This window comes from Balaenoptera musculus, chromosome 1, assembly GCF_009873245.2.
Source record: "Balaenoptera musculus isolate JJ_BM4_2016_0621 chromosome 1, mBalMus1.pri.v3, whole genome shotgun sequence".
NCBI classification, from domain to species: Eukaryota; Metazoa; Chordata; class Mammalia; order Artiodactyla; family Balaenopteridae; genus Balaenoptera; species Balaenoptera musculus.
Genome location: NC_045785.1, coordinates 15,949,285 through 15,966,148, shown reverse-complemented (window position 1 = coordinate 15,966,148; position 16,864 = coordinate 15,949,285). Strand labels below are relative to the sequence as shown.

Sequence of the window (16,864 nt, the reverse complement as noted above, 5' to 3'; positions counted from 1 at the left end):
TAATATTATTACCCAGATGCATTTAATTTCAGGGAGTTGTAAAAGAAAAAAGAATTAGATTAAAATATTTTTCAAAATCTTTGTCAAAAGTAGATTTTGAGAGATTTGACTTTAGGACTGAAATATTTGGATCATTACAAACACATCTTAAAAGCTAAAGAAAGACCAGTGGAAAAAATGTAAACTTCATTGTTAACCTCCTTCCCGTATTTCCCTTCTACTACGTAATTTTGACCTTTTTTCTTTTAAATTAGAAAAGAAATTGTTCACTTAAACTCACATCCATAATTTTATGTAAATGATATCACAGCATTTATGTTAGTTAGCTTTTTTAAGTGAAATATTTTGTTTTGCTTTTGCTTGCCTCCTTCCTTCCTCTATTTACCATTCCCATGCCCTACTTAGGATAATTTAATTATATTTTTAAAGGAGCAAATGGTTGTAATGAACAAAGATTCCTAAATCCTTTTTTGCATACAAGATCCTTCTAACACTGTGCTTCTGAGAGTGTGGTCTGTGGACCAGGAGATTGGTAACACCTCGTTAGGCTGGTTAGAAGTGCCTAGTCTCAGGCCCCACCCCAAGGAGGCAGATCAATTAGAAGCTGCATTTTAGTCATGTGCTTTGTATTTTTTTCTCACTTCTCAATACCTATAGATGCCTTAAGGTCAAGTGCTTCCAGTTTAAACAGATTCTCTGCTTTGCAACCTCCAGCACCCTCAGGGTCTACATCATCCACGCCTTTAGAGTTTGATTCCCGACGGACCTTAACTAGGTAAGAAGCTCAGTCTGCACATTAACTCAAGACTGACCTGCTTGTCAGACTGTTTCTGTCTGTCTCTCTCTCCCCCCCCCAACACACACACACACACACACACACACACACACACACACACACACACACACAGATTATGATGATAATCCCTATGGATAGATTCCTTTCATCCCTAAAGTTGATTTTCTCCAAGATAAGGAAATTATAGATTTAGGGTGAGGTGGAAGGGAAGGGCAAGTTATCTGACAAGTATCTAATACTTTGCTCTACTAAGAAAGCCAGGCCCACCCAAAGAGCCATGGAGGCTTGTGTAGGGCTCTCCAAGGTAATGCCTCAGGATGCTCTAGATTAACCTAGCACTCTCAAGCTGTGAGTTAAAGGGCATAACAGCCCACCCGTATATTTCTCCGTCACACTGTCCTTGGAATTATATTTGAGGTTGTCTTTTATTTTTCACAACTCTCTATATTCTGCTGTCTTTCTACTTTGATTTTTGTAGGATTTATACAGTCAAGTGTTCCATTAACTAGTTTACAGAGAGTGGATGGGGACCTGTAATATAGTGACAGAGAATAAAATTTTTTCATGTAAACACTTTTAGAGCTGAGTTTCTTTAAACTCTCAAATTTTTGTTTTTTATTATAATCAGTATAACTAGGTAGATTTTCTAAGCTGTATTACTATTCTCTTGGCTTTTGAAACAAAATATAGCACAGGTCAACTTTTTAACGATGACATAGATTGCCACTGAGCATCGGCTGTGCTATTGAGGTGTTTGTGGCTCTTTGCCCTGCCATAGATTTCCCCTGATGGCCCTGCTTTTTGAGTACTGTGTATGTTCTTTCATAGTGGTTAGACCATTGTCATTCCTCTAGGTCGTCCCTCTTTTCTACTTTTAAATTCTCTGTTTCTGATCTGCCCTGGGCCAAGGACCTATTTGCCCAGCTGGTTAGAATTGTCTGAAAAAAGAGTAGGAAGATAGGAAGATTCTCTCTTAAAATGAACGAAGTATGCGATTTTGGCTATTCAAAAACTGTTTCTACTACTTGGTTCTCAAATATTTTCCATGTATTTGAAGTTTCTGAATAAATAAAGTATCATTGAAAGTTTTTAAGATTGTGATACCACGTTCTTTTGGTACTCTGTTTCCCTTTCACTCATTTAGCTCATACATTCATTACTGTCTTCTTTTTTCTTAAAAGATTATTTTTAATTTAAATAAGGAATTGCCATTGGCATTTAAAATTTTCAAGTGGTATCCCTTTAACATTTAAGAAAAAAAGTCGAACACATCTTAATATTCTCTTTAAAGCATGATTTTACTTGTTTATATAAATAATTACACTTTGAAATATAATTGTTGCCTCACACATCTAAAGTTATCTGTGAAAAATTCTTCTGCATACTTTTAGAAAGTCTTAGTGTTATTTTATAATTTGAATACAGAGTGGATGGGGTGGTCTTTAGTTTGAAAATTGTTGTTTTGTCTTTTAAGTCGCGGAAGCATGGGCAGGGAGAAGAATGACAAGCCCCTTCCATCTGCAGCAGCTCGTCCGAACACTTTCATGAGGGGCAGCAGCAGTAAAGACCTGTTAGACAATCAGTCTCAAGAAGAGCAACGGAGAGAGATGCTGGAGACTGTGAAGCAGCTTACAGGAGGCATGGATGTGGACAGGAACAGCACCGAGGCTGAGCGAAGCAGAATCAGGGAGTCAGGTGAGAGGCTTTATATGAACAGGTACAGGTGAAGATTGGGCCCTTAAATTTGGAAGGGAAAAAATGCAAAGGAGACTTTGTGCCTGAGTAGATTTCAGAATCAATACATGATAACAGCACACACGCCAGTGCCTTAAAAGTTAAAGGGTATCTTCATAATCTTATAACATAGTTCTCATTCCCCAGGTATCCCTTTGTTCAGCAATTTGTAAATTTTCCCCTTTCACTATTAAAAGTGATGATGATGGGGTCCTCTTGCTGTATATTAAGCAGTGAATTTATTAGAAGTTCCCTAAATTATACCCCAGTGTGCATTAGAGTGCCTGTCCTTTGTACAGCCCCTCAAATGTATGAAAATTCTGACACTCTTGAGCCACGACAGGGCAAACCAAAGAGAAAGTATCAGATTGTCTTTTGTTACCTTCATCTTGGAACCTCTGTGGTTTTTGTACATGTTGAGCATGTATGTGCTTAGAGGACCAACTCAGATAGTGCTCTAAAAACTGCCTCATGTATTTAACCTATCTGTGTTTCAGTGTCCTCATCTGTCATATGGGGATAATAAGTGTACTAACCCTGTAGAGTTGTGGAGATTAAAAGTGAGGTTAATACATGTAAATACTTAGGACATTACCTAATAAATACAAAGTTTGCAAAAGGTATTAGATGTCTTGATGATAATGACAGTGATGAAAAATAGTTTTAAATCTTAATCCTGAAGTAATACTGGTTGTTTTACAACATTTTCCGAGCTTTCAGTTTTGTTTCACTATTTAAATTGTGTCTCCCAACTGTAGTTTCTAAATGGATTTCACAGGCAAATTGAAATGTCTTCTCCCAACTGATAAAGACTTCAGATCATTTAGTGGTTTTTTTAAAATTTTATTTATTTATTTTTTATACAGCAGGTTCTTATTAGTTATCTATTTTATACATATTAGTGTATATATGTTAAGCCCAATCTCCCAATTCATCCCACCACCACCACCCCAGATCTTTTAGTTTTAAGGACATGTGGCTTTCTTATCTGAGCTAGTTTATTTTGAGAACATAACAAGTAGGGTGTGAAAATAATCTTGTGTGTAGTGAATAATGTAGCACAGCTGCCCTCTGCATGTTTATTGTCTGAGCCATTTGTTCATTTGCCACATGCACCTGAGCACCTAGTGACTTCTGGGTACTCGATCCCTGCTCTTCGCCTTCAGTCTGCTGGATCAGGAAGAACTTTATCAAATAACCCCACGAAAGATGATATATAAATACAAACTGAGCAAAATGCTATGAAAGAAAGAAATATAGTTCTAAGAGAGTACTTAACAAAGGAGCTAAGTACAGTTGACACAGAGGGATGTTAGGGAAGGCTTCCCTCAGGTCTGAAGGACCAAGAGGAGTTAAGACAGGTTTGCTGGGAGGGACGGATGAGAGACAGAGAGAAAGATGATTTCATACAGGAGGAGCACCGTGAGCAAAGTATTAGTAGGTGGAGCCATGGCGTATTCAAGCAACTGCCAAAGGCCAGTGTGGCTGCAGCTCTGTGCACGATTGTGTGGGCCTCATGTGCTCTCCATCATAGAAGCAATGGAGAGGAATCAAAATACAGAAAGGAAATGGAGTATAATCTAGAAAAATGTTAAATTACTATGTTGTATACCTGAAACTAATGTACTACTGTAAATCAACTGTACCTCAATTTAAAAAAAATACAGAAAGGAACAAAACTCTAATTATAAAAATTTATCATATCCCTATACCTTGTAGCTGTTGTGGATTATGAAGTTACTTAGTGCATATCTACTCTAAAAAAATGTTTCTGTATTCTGCTTTTAGGTAGCTTGCTTTGTCAAATTTGTACCTATTTTAATGCCTTTACTAAAAAAACAGTGTAACAACACATAAATATTGTCAACCATGATCCTCCCATTTTAATGATAATTTTTGTCGTTTTTACTTTCTCACTTTTTTTAACCTCACTAGTAACGAAACCAGAAATTCCAACAACGCCAGTCCCTGACAAGCCTGCCTTGTCAGAGGAGGAGATGGAGAGGAAGTCCAAATCTATCATTGATGAATTTCTACACATTAATGATTTTAAGGTAAATGAAATTTTTAAAAAAGAAAGCAACAACAACACAGAAAGCCCTGTGGCAAGAGACAGAGGAACTTGGTTCTGGTATAAATCAGTTATTGTGAACTGACGAGACTTAGAGTGAGTAATCCAAGCCCTGCACAGTTCGGTTTGCGCAACTTTGATGCATTTCTGCCAAGTACTCTCTTTTAAATTGATACTGTAGTTCACAAGATCAATGGTTAGGAAGGAAGAACGGGCATCAATCCATTCCCACTATGGACTAACCAAATTGACTTTGATATTGATGAACAAAAAACAACACATTATCATTATGAGGAATTCCTGGCTCCTTATATATTACCTGTCATTATATTTACAATCATTTTATCATCATTCTCATATTAACTTTAAAGTACAGCTGACATTACTTTTTCTTTATTTCGTAAGTGGAAAACTGAGGCACAAAAGAGTAAGTAATATGCCAGGGTCAGACAGCCAAAGTGAAACATTTCAAGATGTGGCTTTCCATTTGCCCTTCTTTAACCTTAACCTTCACCTTGATCTTCATTTTAAGATAGCAGTGAATAAGATATACATACTGCCTGACTTCACGAGCCCTATAGTCTTAAGGTAGAGACAGATCATAAACAGATAAATTCCATAAATAGTTAAACTGTAGTAGACCTATAGGGTCTTAGGAGAGATCATATAATGAGGCCTAGTTTAGGGATCTGGAGTCAGCAAAGGCTTATCTGTTAAAATATTTGTCAGATACATTAACTACTTTTGCTTTGGCAAAAGCTTACTGAAATTGTCCAAAATTTACAAGAAGTAGGAAGAAGTTTTGCTCATGAGCGAGTTGGAGAGGAGTACTTTGCAGAAACCCTTGGAAATGCAACAAAAATAAGTGAACATTAGCTGGAATGAGCCAAAGAACTGACTTCATATACTGTGATTTGATAGATTCCTGGAAAATGAGGAGTATTCTTACAAATTGGCAGCACAGCTTTTTTCTTATGTGGAAGTAGGGAAATGCGAAAGAAGAAAATGGAAAGACTAAGAAAAAATGAAAAACAGAAACAGTAAGGAAGAAAGCAGTAGAGATTGTCTTTAGAAATAATTTAAAGGATATACAAAGTCAGTGAGCAACAAATACTTTGAAAGAGGAAAAGTAGGACCCTGTGATGAACTGGAGGTTTAGGAAGAAAAAGACCTTCGTAACACTTAGGTGTTAGGTGCAACAGGAGGACCCTTTGAAGATTCTTTAGCCCTAGACCAAGCCTGCACTACGGAAGGGACAGAGTCAGTTATGACTCATGAATGTCATTATGCATTGTACAAGGCAGCTCTGCTGCTGAGTGGCAATAAGAACCAGGTGATAATGTTGGACGTAGTGAGGACTTACTATGTGCCAGGTGCTACTCCATATTTTATGTGTATTAGTTTATTTAATCTGCATAATACCATCCAGACATTAATATTATTATGATAGCCATTTTTACAATAAGGAAACTGAGGTGCAAAGATGTAAAGTAACTTGCTCTAGGTCATACTGCTGGTAAGTGGTAGACTCAGGATTCAAATCCAGGCTTCTAGCTTCAGAGCATAAACTATACTTTTTCTTATTACCTTTAGGGTATTAGTGTTCATGCTAAAGGTTTACAGAGCTCATTCTAAGGAAGTTTTTTTCCCTAATATTTTAATAGGTGCTAATATAAATTAATATTTATTGAGCCTTTGTTTTGTGTTTGGCAATGTGCCAAGTGCTTCTATCAATATATACATATTATATGCAATCCTCATAGTAACCCTATGATAGGAAGTCAAAGCTGAGATTAAGTTACATCCCTAAACTCATACAATAGTAAGTAAGTGGCAGAGCCAGGGTTCAAACCTTCGTTCGTCTGACTCCACATCTTGTGTTTTTAGCCTATGTGATACATATATGTATTGAGTACCTGAAATGTGCCAGCCACATTTTAAGGAGTACTTCCTGGAAATACTGTAGTATATGTAGTGAACAACATAGTCTGTTTTTATGTTTCTTTTATGGAGTTTATGTTCTAGTGGGAGATACAGACAAAGCTGCCCTAAAAATAAATAAACAACTACTACAAAAAAACAATGTTATAGTACAGAGAAGTAAAATTAGGTGGTATGATAGCTGGTGATTGGGCGGTCACAGGGACTATAGGAGGTGTCATTTCAGCTGAGAGCCCAAAAACAAGAATCAAACCGTTAGAAAATCAGGGAGAAGGGTAAGATTATGAACTGCTGTGAAATTAGAAGCTTCTCATTAGAAGTTCCATGATGTAGTTAGTTGGCCTGGTAGGCAGATTCAGTGACTAAATACTCACTGGAAGACACTTAGTCACTTCAGGTTTAGTACTGAGCACTGAGTACTTGCATTCATTTTTACTCTCTCCTGGAAAGGTCTTTTAATGACGATGATAGGCTTAAAATGAGGTAAAAACCCACAAGGATAAAGAGCATAAGGAATAGAGGGCAGCAGCATTCTGGAAGTTAGAAGGATGAATGGTAATTTACTGAGCAAACCATGAATGTGCGTGAGGTGCAGATGGGGCTGGAAACAGAAGGATTGATTGGTTAAAAGTGTATGTAAGAAACAGCTTTACATGACAGTTGTTTCAAAAGTACCAGTGTCATAAAAAGACAAAAAAGAGAAAGGACTGATCTAGGCTAAAGGAGTCTAAAGCGGGAATTGGAATTCCCTGATGGTCCAGTGGTTAGGACTTGGAGCTTTCACTGCTAGGGCCCTGGGTTCAATCCCTGGTTGGGGAACTAAGATCCCTCAAGCCGCACAGCAAGGCCAAAAAGAAGGAGTCTGAAGAGACATCATGACATGTGATGTCGGGTTTCAGTTGGATCCTAGAGCAACAACAAAAAAAAGTTATATTAGACATTTGGGGACAATTGTGGAAATTCGAATATGTACTATATATCAGATATTTTTGTTGACATTATTGTATGAATGTTAAATTTCTTGGATATATGAAGAGAAAGAAAGCTAACAACTGATGAATCTAAATTGAAGTAAAGGTATACAGGTGTACCTTGTATTATTCTTTAATTTCTCTATAGTTTGAAAATTTTTTAGATAAAAAATTGATGTGGGAGGTATTAAATAAAGTAGCAGAGGGGAAATAAAATAGCAGTGAGACACCCAGATATGCCTTACTCCCTTCTTCAGTCAGGAGGCTGCCCTTCTCACATGCATCTTCCCCCTCAGAAGAGCTACTCTCTTCAGATGTTGAACCAAAGGATTTTGGACTCAGACAAAGTTGAGGTAGCTGAGCGCAGGGAGGCACACTGCTGTATTGGTGATTCAGTGACCCTGGCTGCCAGGCTTTTATCCTCCAGATCAAAGATATTGACCTAGCTAGATCATCCCATGGTAAGGACCAGTTTACAAGCCCCACATCCCAAGATCTTCCTAAAACGTTTTTAGTACTTCAGCTAACCATGTCAACTTTACTATGAAGGAAGACATTTTTCATTGAAGATTTTGCAAATATTACATACCCAAACAGAATTACCTCAGTTGCCACATTAAGGCCTTTGAATCATGACATTGAATTTCTATTTAAATATTATTTCATAATATACCATTTCCAGTTTTAAAATGATCATAATATAGGTAAATATTGTGTAGAAAAATACATTTTTGCCTCTGGTCCTTTGAGTGATCTTTAATAAAATTGTTACTCTAAACACGTTAGCCTTATAAAGATGCACTATTATTTTTAAATATGCCTAATAATATTGCCCATATTAGCCTGCATTTTACTGAGCTATATTAATGTTTAACTACATATATATATGAAAACTGTCTTGTTCTTAGAGTTGTTTACTGACTTTGTCATAAGTAAAAGATTTTAAACTTATTTTTACACTCTGGTAATTCTATCCATATTTTGGAGTAAGCTTTTATTTGCTATTTGAACAGGAAGCCATGCAGTGTGTGGAAGAGCTGAATGCCCAGGGCCTGCTATATGTGTTTGTGAGAATGGGTGTGGAGTCCACCCTGGAAAGGAGCCAGATCACCAGGGATCACATGGGCCAGTTACTCTATCAGCTGGTGCAGTCAGAAAAACTCAGCAAACAGGACTTTTTCAAAGGGTCGGTATCCTACTCAAGAGTGGTATTCAGTTACTAGGCTCTTAAGTAGTCTTTAATTTTAAAAGTACATATCTTTTTAAGTGTTTAGCTGTTTCCGTAGATTAAAACTGTATCTACCATAATATGTTGATGTATATTATATTGATAATATGTTGGTTGATATGATGGCATTGTATAGATTGTGCTAGGGCATAATGGTTATTTTCTGATTTTCTGTATCTAGTTGTTAGACATATATTATGATGTAGGTAAGATAGCAGAGACGCCCTTAACTGTCGGGAAGCTCTGAGCTCATCAGCCCATTTATATGTAAACCCCTGCATGTTCTCTAGGAAAAAGCTTTTCTTTGTGAGAAAATTAACTTAAACCTAAAAGCCTTATTCTTTCAGTAAACCCTGGTTCATTTTGGACAGGAAGTGCTTGTCTGTTCACTGTACCCCCATAGAAGCATATGTAACTCCCAAGTTGTTAATGACATAGTTTATTCCAAGTTGGTTTCATTATGATTTCTCTTGATGGCTGGTTTGATGAAGTCTGGCTGTCACTTGTGTTATATCCGTATTGGATCAGGTTCTGATTATCTTTGTGATCATCACAAATGCATGGGTCAGGTTCTTTGTGGTACAATCACAGAATCTTGCCCAGGCTTATGTTCTAAAATCAATATTTAAGGCGAAAATTGCATATGGTAAAAAATTTTGTTTTAGGAGCCATGTTGTGCAAAGGTAAACATAGAACCACACCCAGGACTGACAGGTACCCACTTTCTAAGAGAAAAGGAACTAAGACCTCCTGAAGGATAAATGTCAGATGGGATAAATCTCACAACTCATACTCACTCGGGGTATATGCTCGTTGAGCGGGATGGCCGTAAGAATTCTGCACTATTTAAGTTATTTTTCTCATTGTAAGTCTTCTTTGCCAATCTTTTTTGTGTTCTTGTAAATTAAATGCTGGTGATCACTGTATATCTTTCAAATATGGCCAACCTCTTAGAATAGTGTAACCATTAAATGCCAAGGTCGAATGTACTTAGGAATATTCATTTGATTTTGTAAGGAATGATGACATTGTCCTCAAGGTCCCAGAAGATGTATATTTGTTCCTAGGATCATTAAGAAGTTATCCTTCAGCAATGAGCTAGATTTCTCTTGATTCAGTGACTTGACTAGATTAAGGCCATCTGACCCAGTTAACTTATTAGTAAGAAACTTTGGCAAAAGTTGCTATCGTTGTTGGCCTTTAAAAGCCAGGATGTTTTTTCAGTTTTAAAAGAGATATATGAGATTCACTCCAGTAACCAGCCAGTGTAAATAATAAGAGCAAATGAGGGTATTTACAGCCTCACACATTGAGTTTTGCCCCTAGCCAACTTGAAGCTATAGTTTCAGTAATACCTATTATATTAATTTATAAATATTTGCTTTTTACCAGATACTATGATATATTCACCAGCAAGTTTTGGAAATGAGAATGCTAGATTACTATTTACCATTTTCTGTCTCTCTTCAAACTATACTCAGAAGTTGATTCATACCTGGAAAGCCCTCAAAGGAGTGTGTTCTAGCTTCATTGGCCTTAATTGAACTTGTGAGGTGCTAGCTTGGTTTCTAAGCTACCTCACACATTTTCATTTCTCTTTGTGGGATTCCCTGAGGAAAAAGTGTCACATCCAGACATGGTGTCCACACTTTCATGGTGGTGCTGTCGCCGCTGATGGCAGTACAACCACAACCACAGCCTTTTATTTAGACCAGAAATGAGATGAACAATTCTGTGTCTCGGTAACTACTTCATCTCTCTCTGTCCCTCCTTCCTCTGCAGCTTGTGATAATGCAGCGGCTTCAGGCCCAGCTTTTGATACTTAGTTAGACCTAACCATCCTTAGACCAAGAGCCCTATGAAGACCCCTGTTCTTTCCTAAATGCAGAGGCCTGGCACAGTGGAAACAAAGAGATAGCCTCTTGGTTATTATTTACCAAGAGCCTTCTTGCAAGTAGATCGTAGTTTCCCAATTGCTTCTGAAGCCTAAGTTATAAATAGATCATATTGTCCAGAGAGGCACATTTCACTGGAGCCACAGAAATGCCCTGTCTTCTGTCTCTTTAGTCCCAGTATCCAAAGATCTGTGTCCTTACATAGCGCTGTGGAGGAGCACAAGGTCAGCTTTCTTGGATGTTGATACTGCTTAGATGCCAACTTCTGAGCAGTCATTAAAGCTGTGATGGTTCTGGAAAACAAAGGAGAAGACCTCCAACTGTCAATCTGCCCCTTCTCCTACAGTTCCCCAAAGCATGCACTGCTACTTAAATAGTAAGATAGACTAGACAGAAATTTCAGATAGGCTCTTTGTGTCAGGTGGTTTATAAATAAAGCTTAGATCCTTTGGAATTTTCCTTACAAGATGCTGTATCAACTCTGAGCATAATAGTTGCTGTATATAAATAACATTTCCACAACATCAAGCCATCCTCTTGGAAATTTCAGGACTTGAATCTAAATACTTTATGATGCAGATTAGATAGGTAGGTACGTGGGCACATTACTGTGTTAGGTGCATTTCAAATAGTGTGGTACAGTCATTTAATATCATGGCCTCAGAAGACTTCTTTTTAAAAACTGTCTACTAAAGGTAGTTGAGTGTAGCTCACTGTTCACCATGGAATTGGAATCTCTTTGAAAGTGTAATAAACAAATGAAAAACAGGACAGTAAAAATTGGAGTTGACTAGAGACATAAAATATGTGCCCTTCAAGGAATCTTGATATATTAATATTTCATTTTGGGAGATGCTTATTGGAAAGGAAATTCTTATCTCCTCCTTGGCTACTTTTTTGGAACTTTTTTGATTACTTTTTTGGAACTTTTCTTGCCACTTAAGGCAGTTCTGCTTTGGTAAAAAGATACTATTTGGCACTTACATGGACAAGCAGACTAAGTTCCATATGCAAAATGGTAGAGGTGCTAGTTAGCAAGCGAAGACCCCATTTGCTCACATAGGTAAGATTTAGTTTAAATATTCTCTTTTGTGGTATTCCTTTGAAGATGGTACTGGCTTTTTAAACCTTTTTATTTATTTCTTCCTTTTACCTGTAGTTAGATTCTCTAATGATCAGTCATAATAATACTTGACCAGTCTAATTTTGAGATGTCTTCATTCTTTCTTCTTTGATTATCTACAGTAAGATTTATATTTTTATTAAGTTACCATAATGCAAATTGTAGAAGATGCTGCTTGACAATATCATTTCCAATTGCGGTAGATTATTTTGCCTTTTTAGCAGATGTCTAATCAGAACTTTACTGAATTAAAAAATATATTTCTAACTTTTAACAATGTATTGCTTTCTTTAATTAAATTTTAGACAGGAACCCAATATATAAAGTAAATAAAAGTAGAGTTTCTGTAGTTGAAATGGGGGAAGGGATGTCCTAAGTCCCACCTGTGGACCTCACGGAAGTGCAGTTTAGTGGGCGTGGTGGTCACTACGTACCAAGAAGCAAGGCTACGGTGTAGCTCTATTTCATTTATTCAGCCAGCTTCTGAATGTATATTATGTAAGGCATAATATACATTCAGAATATATATAATATATTATGCAAGGCATTGTTACAGGCTAGGTAGTAGTCCAAAGACATAAAGATAATTATCTAGCAGCTTCTGCACACCTAGGATTTTTCTTTTAAAATCGTACAAAAGGATTTAGGAACTGTAAATCTGAAGAGAAATAAGTCTCTTACAAGCTTTTGCTTCAGATATCCTATGTTCAGCCAAATATTTTTTTTTTATCAGCAGTATGGATTTGATCAGTGATTGTGTTCTGCAAATTATACCATGATAAACTGACTAATCAAGAAAGTAGAAAACCGGGGCAAGAATATGGGTATCTCTTTGTTGTAATATGAGATGAAAAGAAGAGCAGATACATTGCTGCAAGACCAAGACGGCTACGGTTGTCTCATGGGCTCATTAAACAGTTTAATCTATACCGCTAACCCATGGAACATGAATAGGCATTACAGGTGATCAACCCAGAAATCCTGGAGCCCGGCCAGATGATGTTCCATCATTGGCACATTAACCGAGCTGAAAGTGGACATAATGAGGGAACAGTCAAGAATCTGTTGTATAGCAAATAGATGTCAAATAATTGCAAGCTGTGAGGTCACAAAATTGTCATTAAGGATTCATGAAGCCCAGAGTTAGATAATGTGGCTGAGCTGCCAATTGTTTTGAAATGGCACCTTCAGGAGAAGGGACCCTGCCTTGTAGTTTTTAAGTGAAAAAGTGTTGTGTAGGCCTCTGAGGTAGGTAAAAAGAATGGCACACTCTGGCTAGAAACTGGAATTGCAGTGAAAAAGCACACATTTTATGTGTGCAGAGATCTAAAAGGATAGGAAGACTAATACCACCTGCTCTTGGCCCCTTCATTCATTCGCCCTTTCCTTCTGATTATGTGTATTTCCTTGTAATTATGTATATGTCTCCTATAGTTTAATTCACTTTTGTTTTTGGACTTTTTAATGTGCTCTATATTGGAACGATTAACAAAGTCTTGAGTTATGTTTTTATACTTAAAATGAATAGCTATGATTTTCAGCCTAAATAAGACTGTGCTGATGTTTTGTATTTGGTGTTTCTAAATTTTATATAGAAATTCCATTTATTTTACTTCACATTGAGAAATATTCCATAGCATGAAAGCCTGAAACCATTAGCTTTTCTTTAGAGGTCGAACAGTTTGTAACATGTCATAATGACGATGTTATAGAGTAATGTTGTCAGGCTCTTTTGTATCCATCCAGTTATCTTCCCCATTGTAAGCTCCTCAGTGACAAGGATTTTTGTCTTTTCTTCTCCTTGTGTCTGGTCTGCATTACACTAAGTTTTTAGTCAGTGCTTCTGACTGACTCAGAGGATATGATACTCAACTGTGGTGAACTATTTATAGTGGGGGAGTAAATAGAATAGCTTGTTACCCTAGAACATCATATAACTGCCCCATTTTCATCATTTAAGTCTTTCAGATGTCACTTCCATACAGAGGTATTTTCTGATCACCCTCTAGGGATAGCCTAGTACCATAGTTCATGTTCTTCAGAGAATTAGCCCTGTCTGCAAATAGGCTTTTGGTTGTTTTGTTTTCCTCCCCACACTAATATAAGCTCTTTGAGAGCAAAAACTTGTTTACTTGATGCCTAGAACAGTACCGAACATAGTAGTTGTTTAATAGGTATTTGTTGACTGGTTTTTGGTCTGTTTATTTAATGTTAACTTTTGAATTACATTTGCATGTGAATTTTTTTCCTGTTCTTTTTCAGTTTTTCAGAAACATTGGAATTGGCAGATGACATGGCCATTGATATTCCCCATATTTGGTTGTACCTTGCTGAACTGGTGACCCCCATGTTAAAAGAAGGCGGAATCTCCATGAGAGAACTTATCATGTAAGTTATACTTGTTTCTTTTGATGTATATCTAGTTAAAATGACTCAGAGCTTACCAGCTGGCTTTTTCTAGCATAGTGCTCTTGCTGTAGTGCTTTTGAAGACTCTCACACGCAGCCTGTGGCTCTTTAAGACTTTTAATTTCAGTATAAAAATGTTATATTTTTCTAAATTGGAGAAGTGATGGGGATATAATAGCCCTGTGGTCCATTAAGGTTAGATATGGCTCCAGAATCATGTAATTGGAAGGTGATTGCTCCTGGAAGCTTAATGTTAATCTGACTTTTATGTCTCTCATTGCTCCAATGCTGTAAGAAGTTATAGTTCCACATAGTAACTTTCAGACTGTGGTACCTGCATAGCACATGCTCAGGTTGTTTTAAAAGGAGCTGAGCTCTTAGGCATTTCTAGATTTGGACATGAGTGGGAAATTGTTGCTACATTGTGTAGACTAGTATTTCCCAAACTCTTCTTCAAAACATTAGTATTTCCCCCAAAGCTGTTCACATAGTCAAACTCTACATACTATTGTGTCCCTTTTCTTTGAGATTCACAAAGCGTATTATAGCACATTAAAGGTTATGAGAATCCTATAGTAAAACCAAGCAACGAATAAAAACTTTAGCTTTGTTTAAGTCAGCAGTGCTTCACTTAATTGACTGTAGAATCGTTTTTTGAGGAATAATTATTGATATCCTGTGGAACACAGTTTGGGAAGTACTGATATAGACTGTGAGAAAATTGGTTCCTTTCTGTTTCATCTGTATTCTAAAGAAAAGCTTCCGTTCTTAAAAACACTTCATAGCTAAGCTTCACAACTCCCTGCTACCTAAGGTGCTTCTCTTCTTTCGGCTTAAGGTGGAGCTCATGTAAATAAACAGATTGTTAAGTGAGACTTATCTTTGCATTGCTTCTGTCACTGAAGCAGTTAGAGAAAAAGGCAAAACCCAGGAATTCTAAAGTCTCTTTCCAGCTTCCCCATGAAGCGTAAAGTGAACCTGAAGTCTCTGAACTACTTCCGAAAATTATTACTTAGAGATGTTCTGGAATTTTGGCTTGCCCAGTATTATTTAGGTTGCACAGTATCTGTTCTTTCGGCACACATTGTTTGCATACTGTTCTAGAACAGCGAATTTGTTCAGAGGTACTTAATCACTACTCCTATCTTTTACAGAGAATTTAGCAAACCTTTACTTCCTGTTGGAAGAGCTGGAGTCTTGCTTTCTGAAATATTGCACCTTCTATGCAAACAAATGGTGAGTGTTAAACTGAGTGTTGGATTTAGCAGCCTATTGGGAAGTGTAGTGATTTTGATCTTGGGTTATCCGTGAAAAGCTTAGGTATCACTGTGCATGTAACTCTCTTAACTTCCATTATTTGAAGAAAAAAAAAAAAATGAGGTTTCTGGTTCAATCTAGTTTCTTCCAAAGGTATATTTGTCCTTCTGTTTTCTTGTAATTTGGGAAAGAATTATCTAATCTCAGATTTGGTACAATTCTAAAGAATCTCAAGATGTATTTTATTTGTGGCTAATGATTTTATCTTCTCTTGAAACAAAATGGCTATATTATTTATACTTTTTAATAGATTTCAATTAAAACTCCTCTGCTTTCAGAGAAAGATAAGATTCATAAAATGATTAATTTTACAATATTTTTGGATCACAGGCTAGGTAATCTGATTAGAAATAGGTGGTAAAAAAAATCATATTGATATCACTTACATGTGGAATCTAAAATACAACACAAATGAACTTATCTACGAAACAGGAACAGACTTACAGACATAGAGAACAGACTTTTGGTTCCCAGGGTGGGGTGGGGGTGGGGGAGGTAGGGGAGGGATGGACTGGGAGTTTGGGATTAGCAGATGCAAACTATTATATGTAGAACGGGTAAACAATAAGGACCTACTGTATAGCACAGGGAACTATATTCAATATTCTGTGATAAACCATAATGGAAGAGAATGTGAAAAATAATGTATATATATGTATAACTGAATCACTTTGCTGTGCAGCAAATTAACACACCATGATAAATCAACTATACTTCAATAAAATAAATTTTTTAATGGCAAAAAAAGAAATAGGTGGTAAAAATGATTCTGCAGGATTGTGAATTTCTATCTTAAAGTTGCATTTATTTTAGTTTAATAAATACTGCATAATTCTCTGCAAAGCTCTATGCTAGGATTTTAGTCTGCAAAGATAGCTAAACCTTCAAAGAATTTATAGACTGGAGAGGGAGACAAACAAATCTAAACCAATAGTTTCAAAAGAGAGTGTCAGTGCTATATTAGAGGTCTAAGACGTTTGGGAAAGTGGTGTAGCTTCACAAAGGTGATGTAACTCCTGGGGTGAGAAACGTCAAAACAAAACAACTCACGTATGAAAATTTTGGAGTGATTTCTGACTTAAACTATTATGCTTATTTGTGTAATAGTTATTCATAGATAGGTGTACTAAACAGTCTCGTCTCTAATTCTAGTTGATTATCTATTTGTTCTTAATATTCTTTGCTTGATGGCACTAAAGTTTTTATTGAACCCTAATTTGTAGCTCCAGAATTTTCTCCTCTTCTACCTACTTGACTTTAGTCCTTAAAATTCAAATTCTTGTTAACTTTTATTTGTATAAACAGAAAGCAAATTCTCACTTCTCCTAACTAAAACAAAATTCTCATAGAATATAAGCTCTGGAATTAGCCTGAGTTTAA

General features: G+C 36.6%; 1 protein-coding gene across 7 annotated transcripts in view; it reads left to right on the top strand.

Annotated features, from left to right (window-relative positions):
* The window catches only part of EIF4G3 (eukaryotic translation initiation factor 4 gamma 3), a 391,513-nt gene that overhangs the window by 347,839 nt on the left and 26,810 nt on the right, over window positions 1-16,864 (top strand). For all 7 annotated transcript variants that reach the window (XM_036862726.1, XM_036862730.1, XM_036862729.1 and 4 more), the window contains 6 exons: window positions 658-775; window positions 2,271-2,491; window positions 4,466-4,584; window positions 8,527-8,699; window positions 14,022-14,147; window positions 15,322-15,403. In XM_036862726.1, the coding sequence (XP_036718621.1) occupies window positions 658-775; window positions 2,271-2,491; window positions 4,466-4,584; window positions 8,527-8,699; window positions 14,022-14,147; window positions 15,322-15,403 (839 nt within the window). The remainder of the gene's footprint in view (window positions 1-657; window positions 776-2,270; window positions 2,492-4,465; window positions 4,585-8,526; window positions 8,700-14,021; window positions 14,148-15,321; window positions 15,404-16,864) is intronic.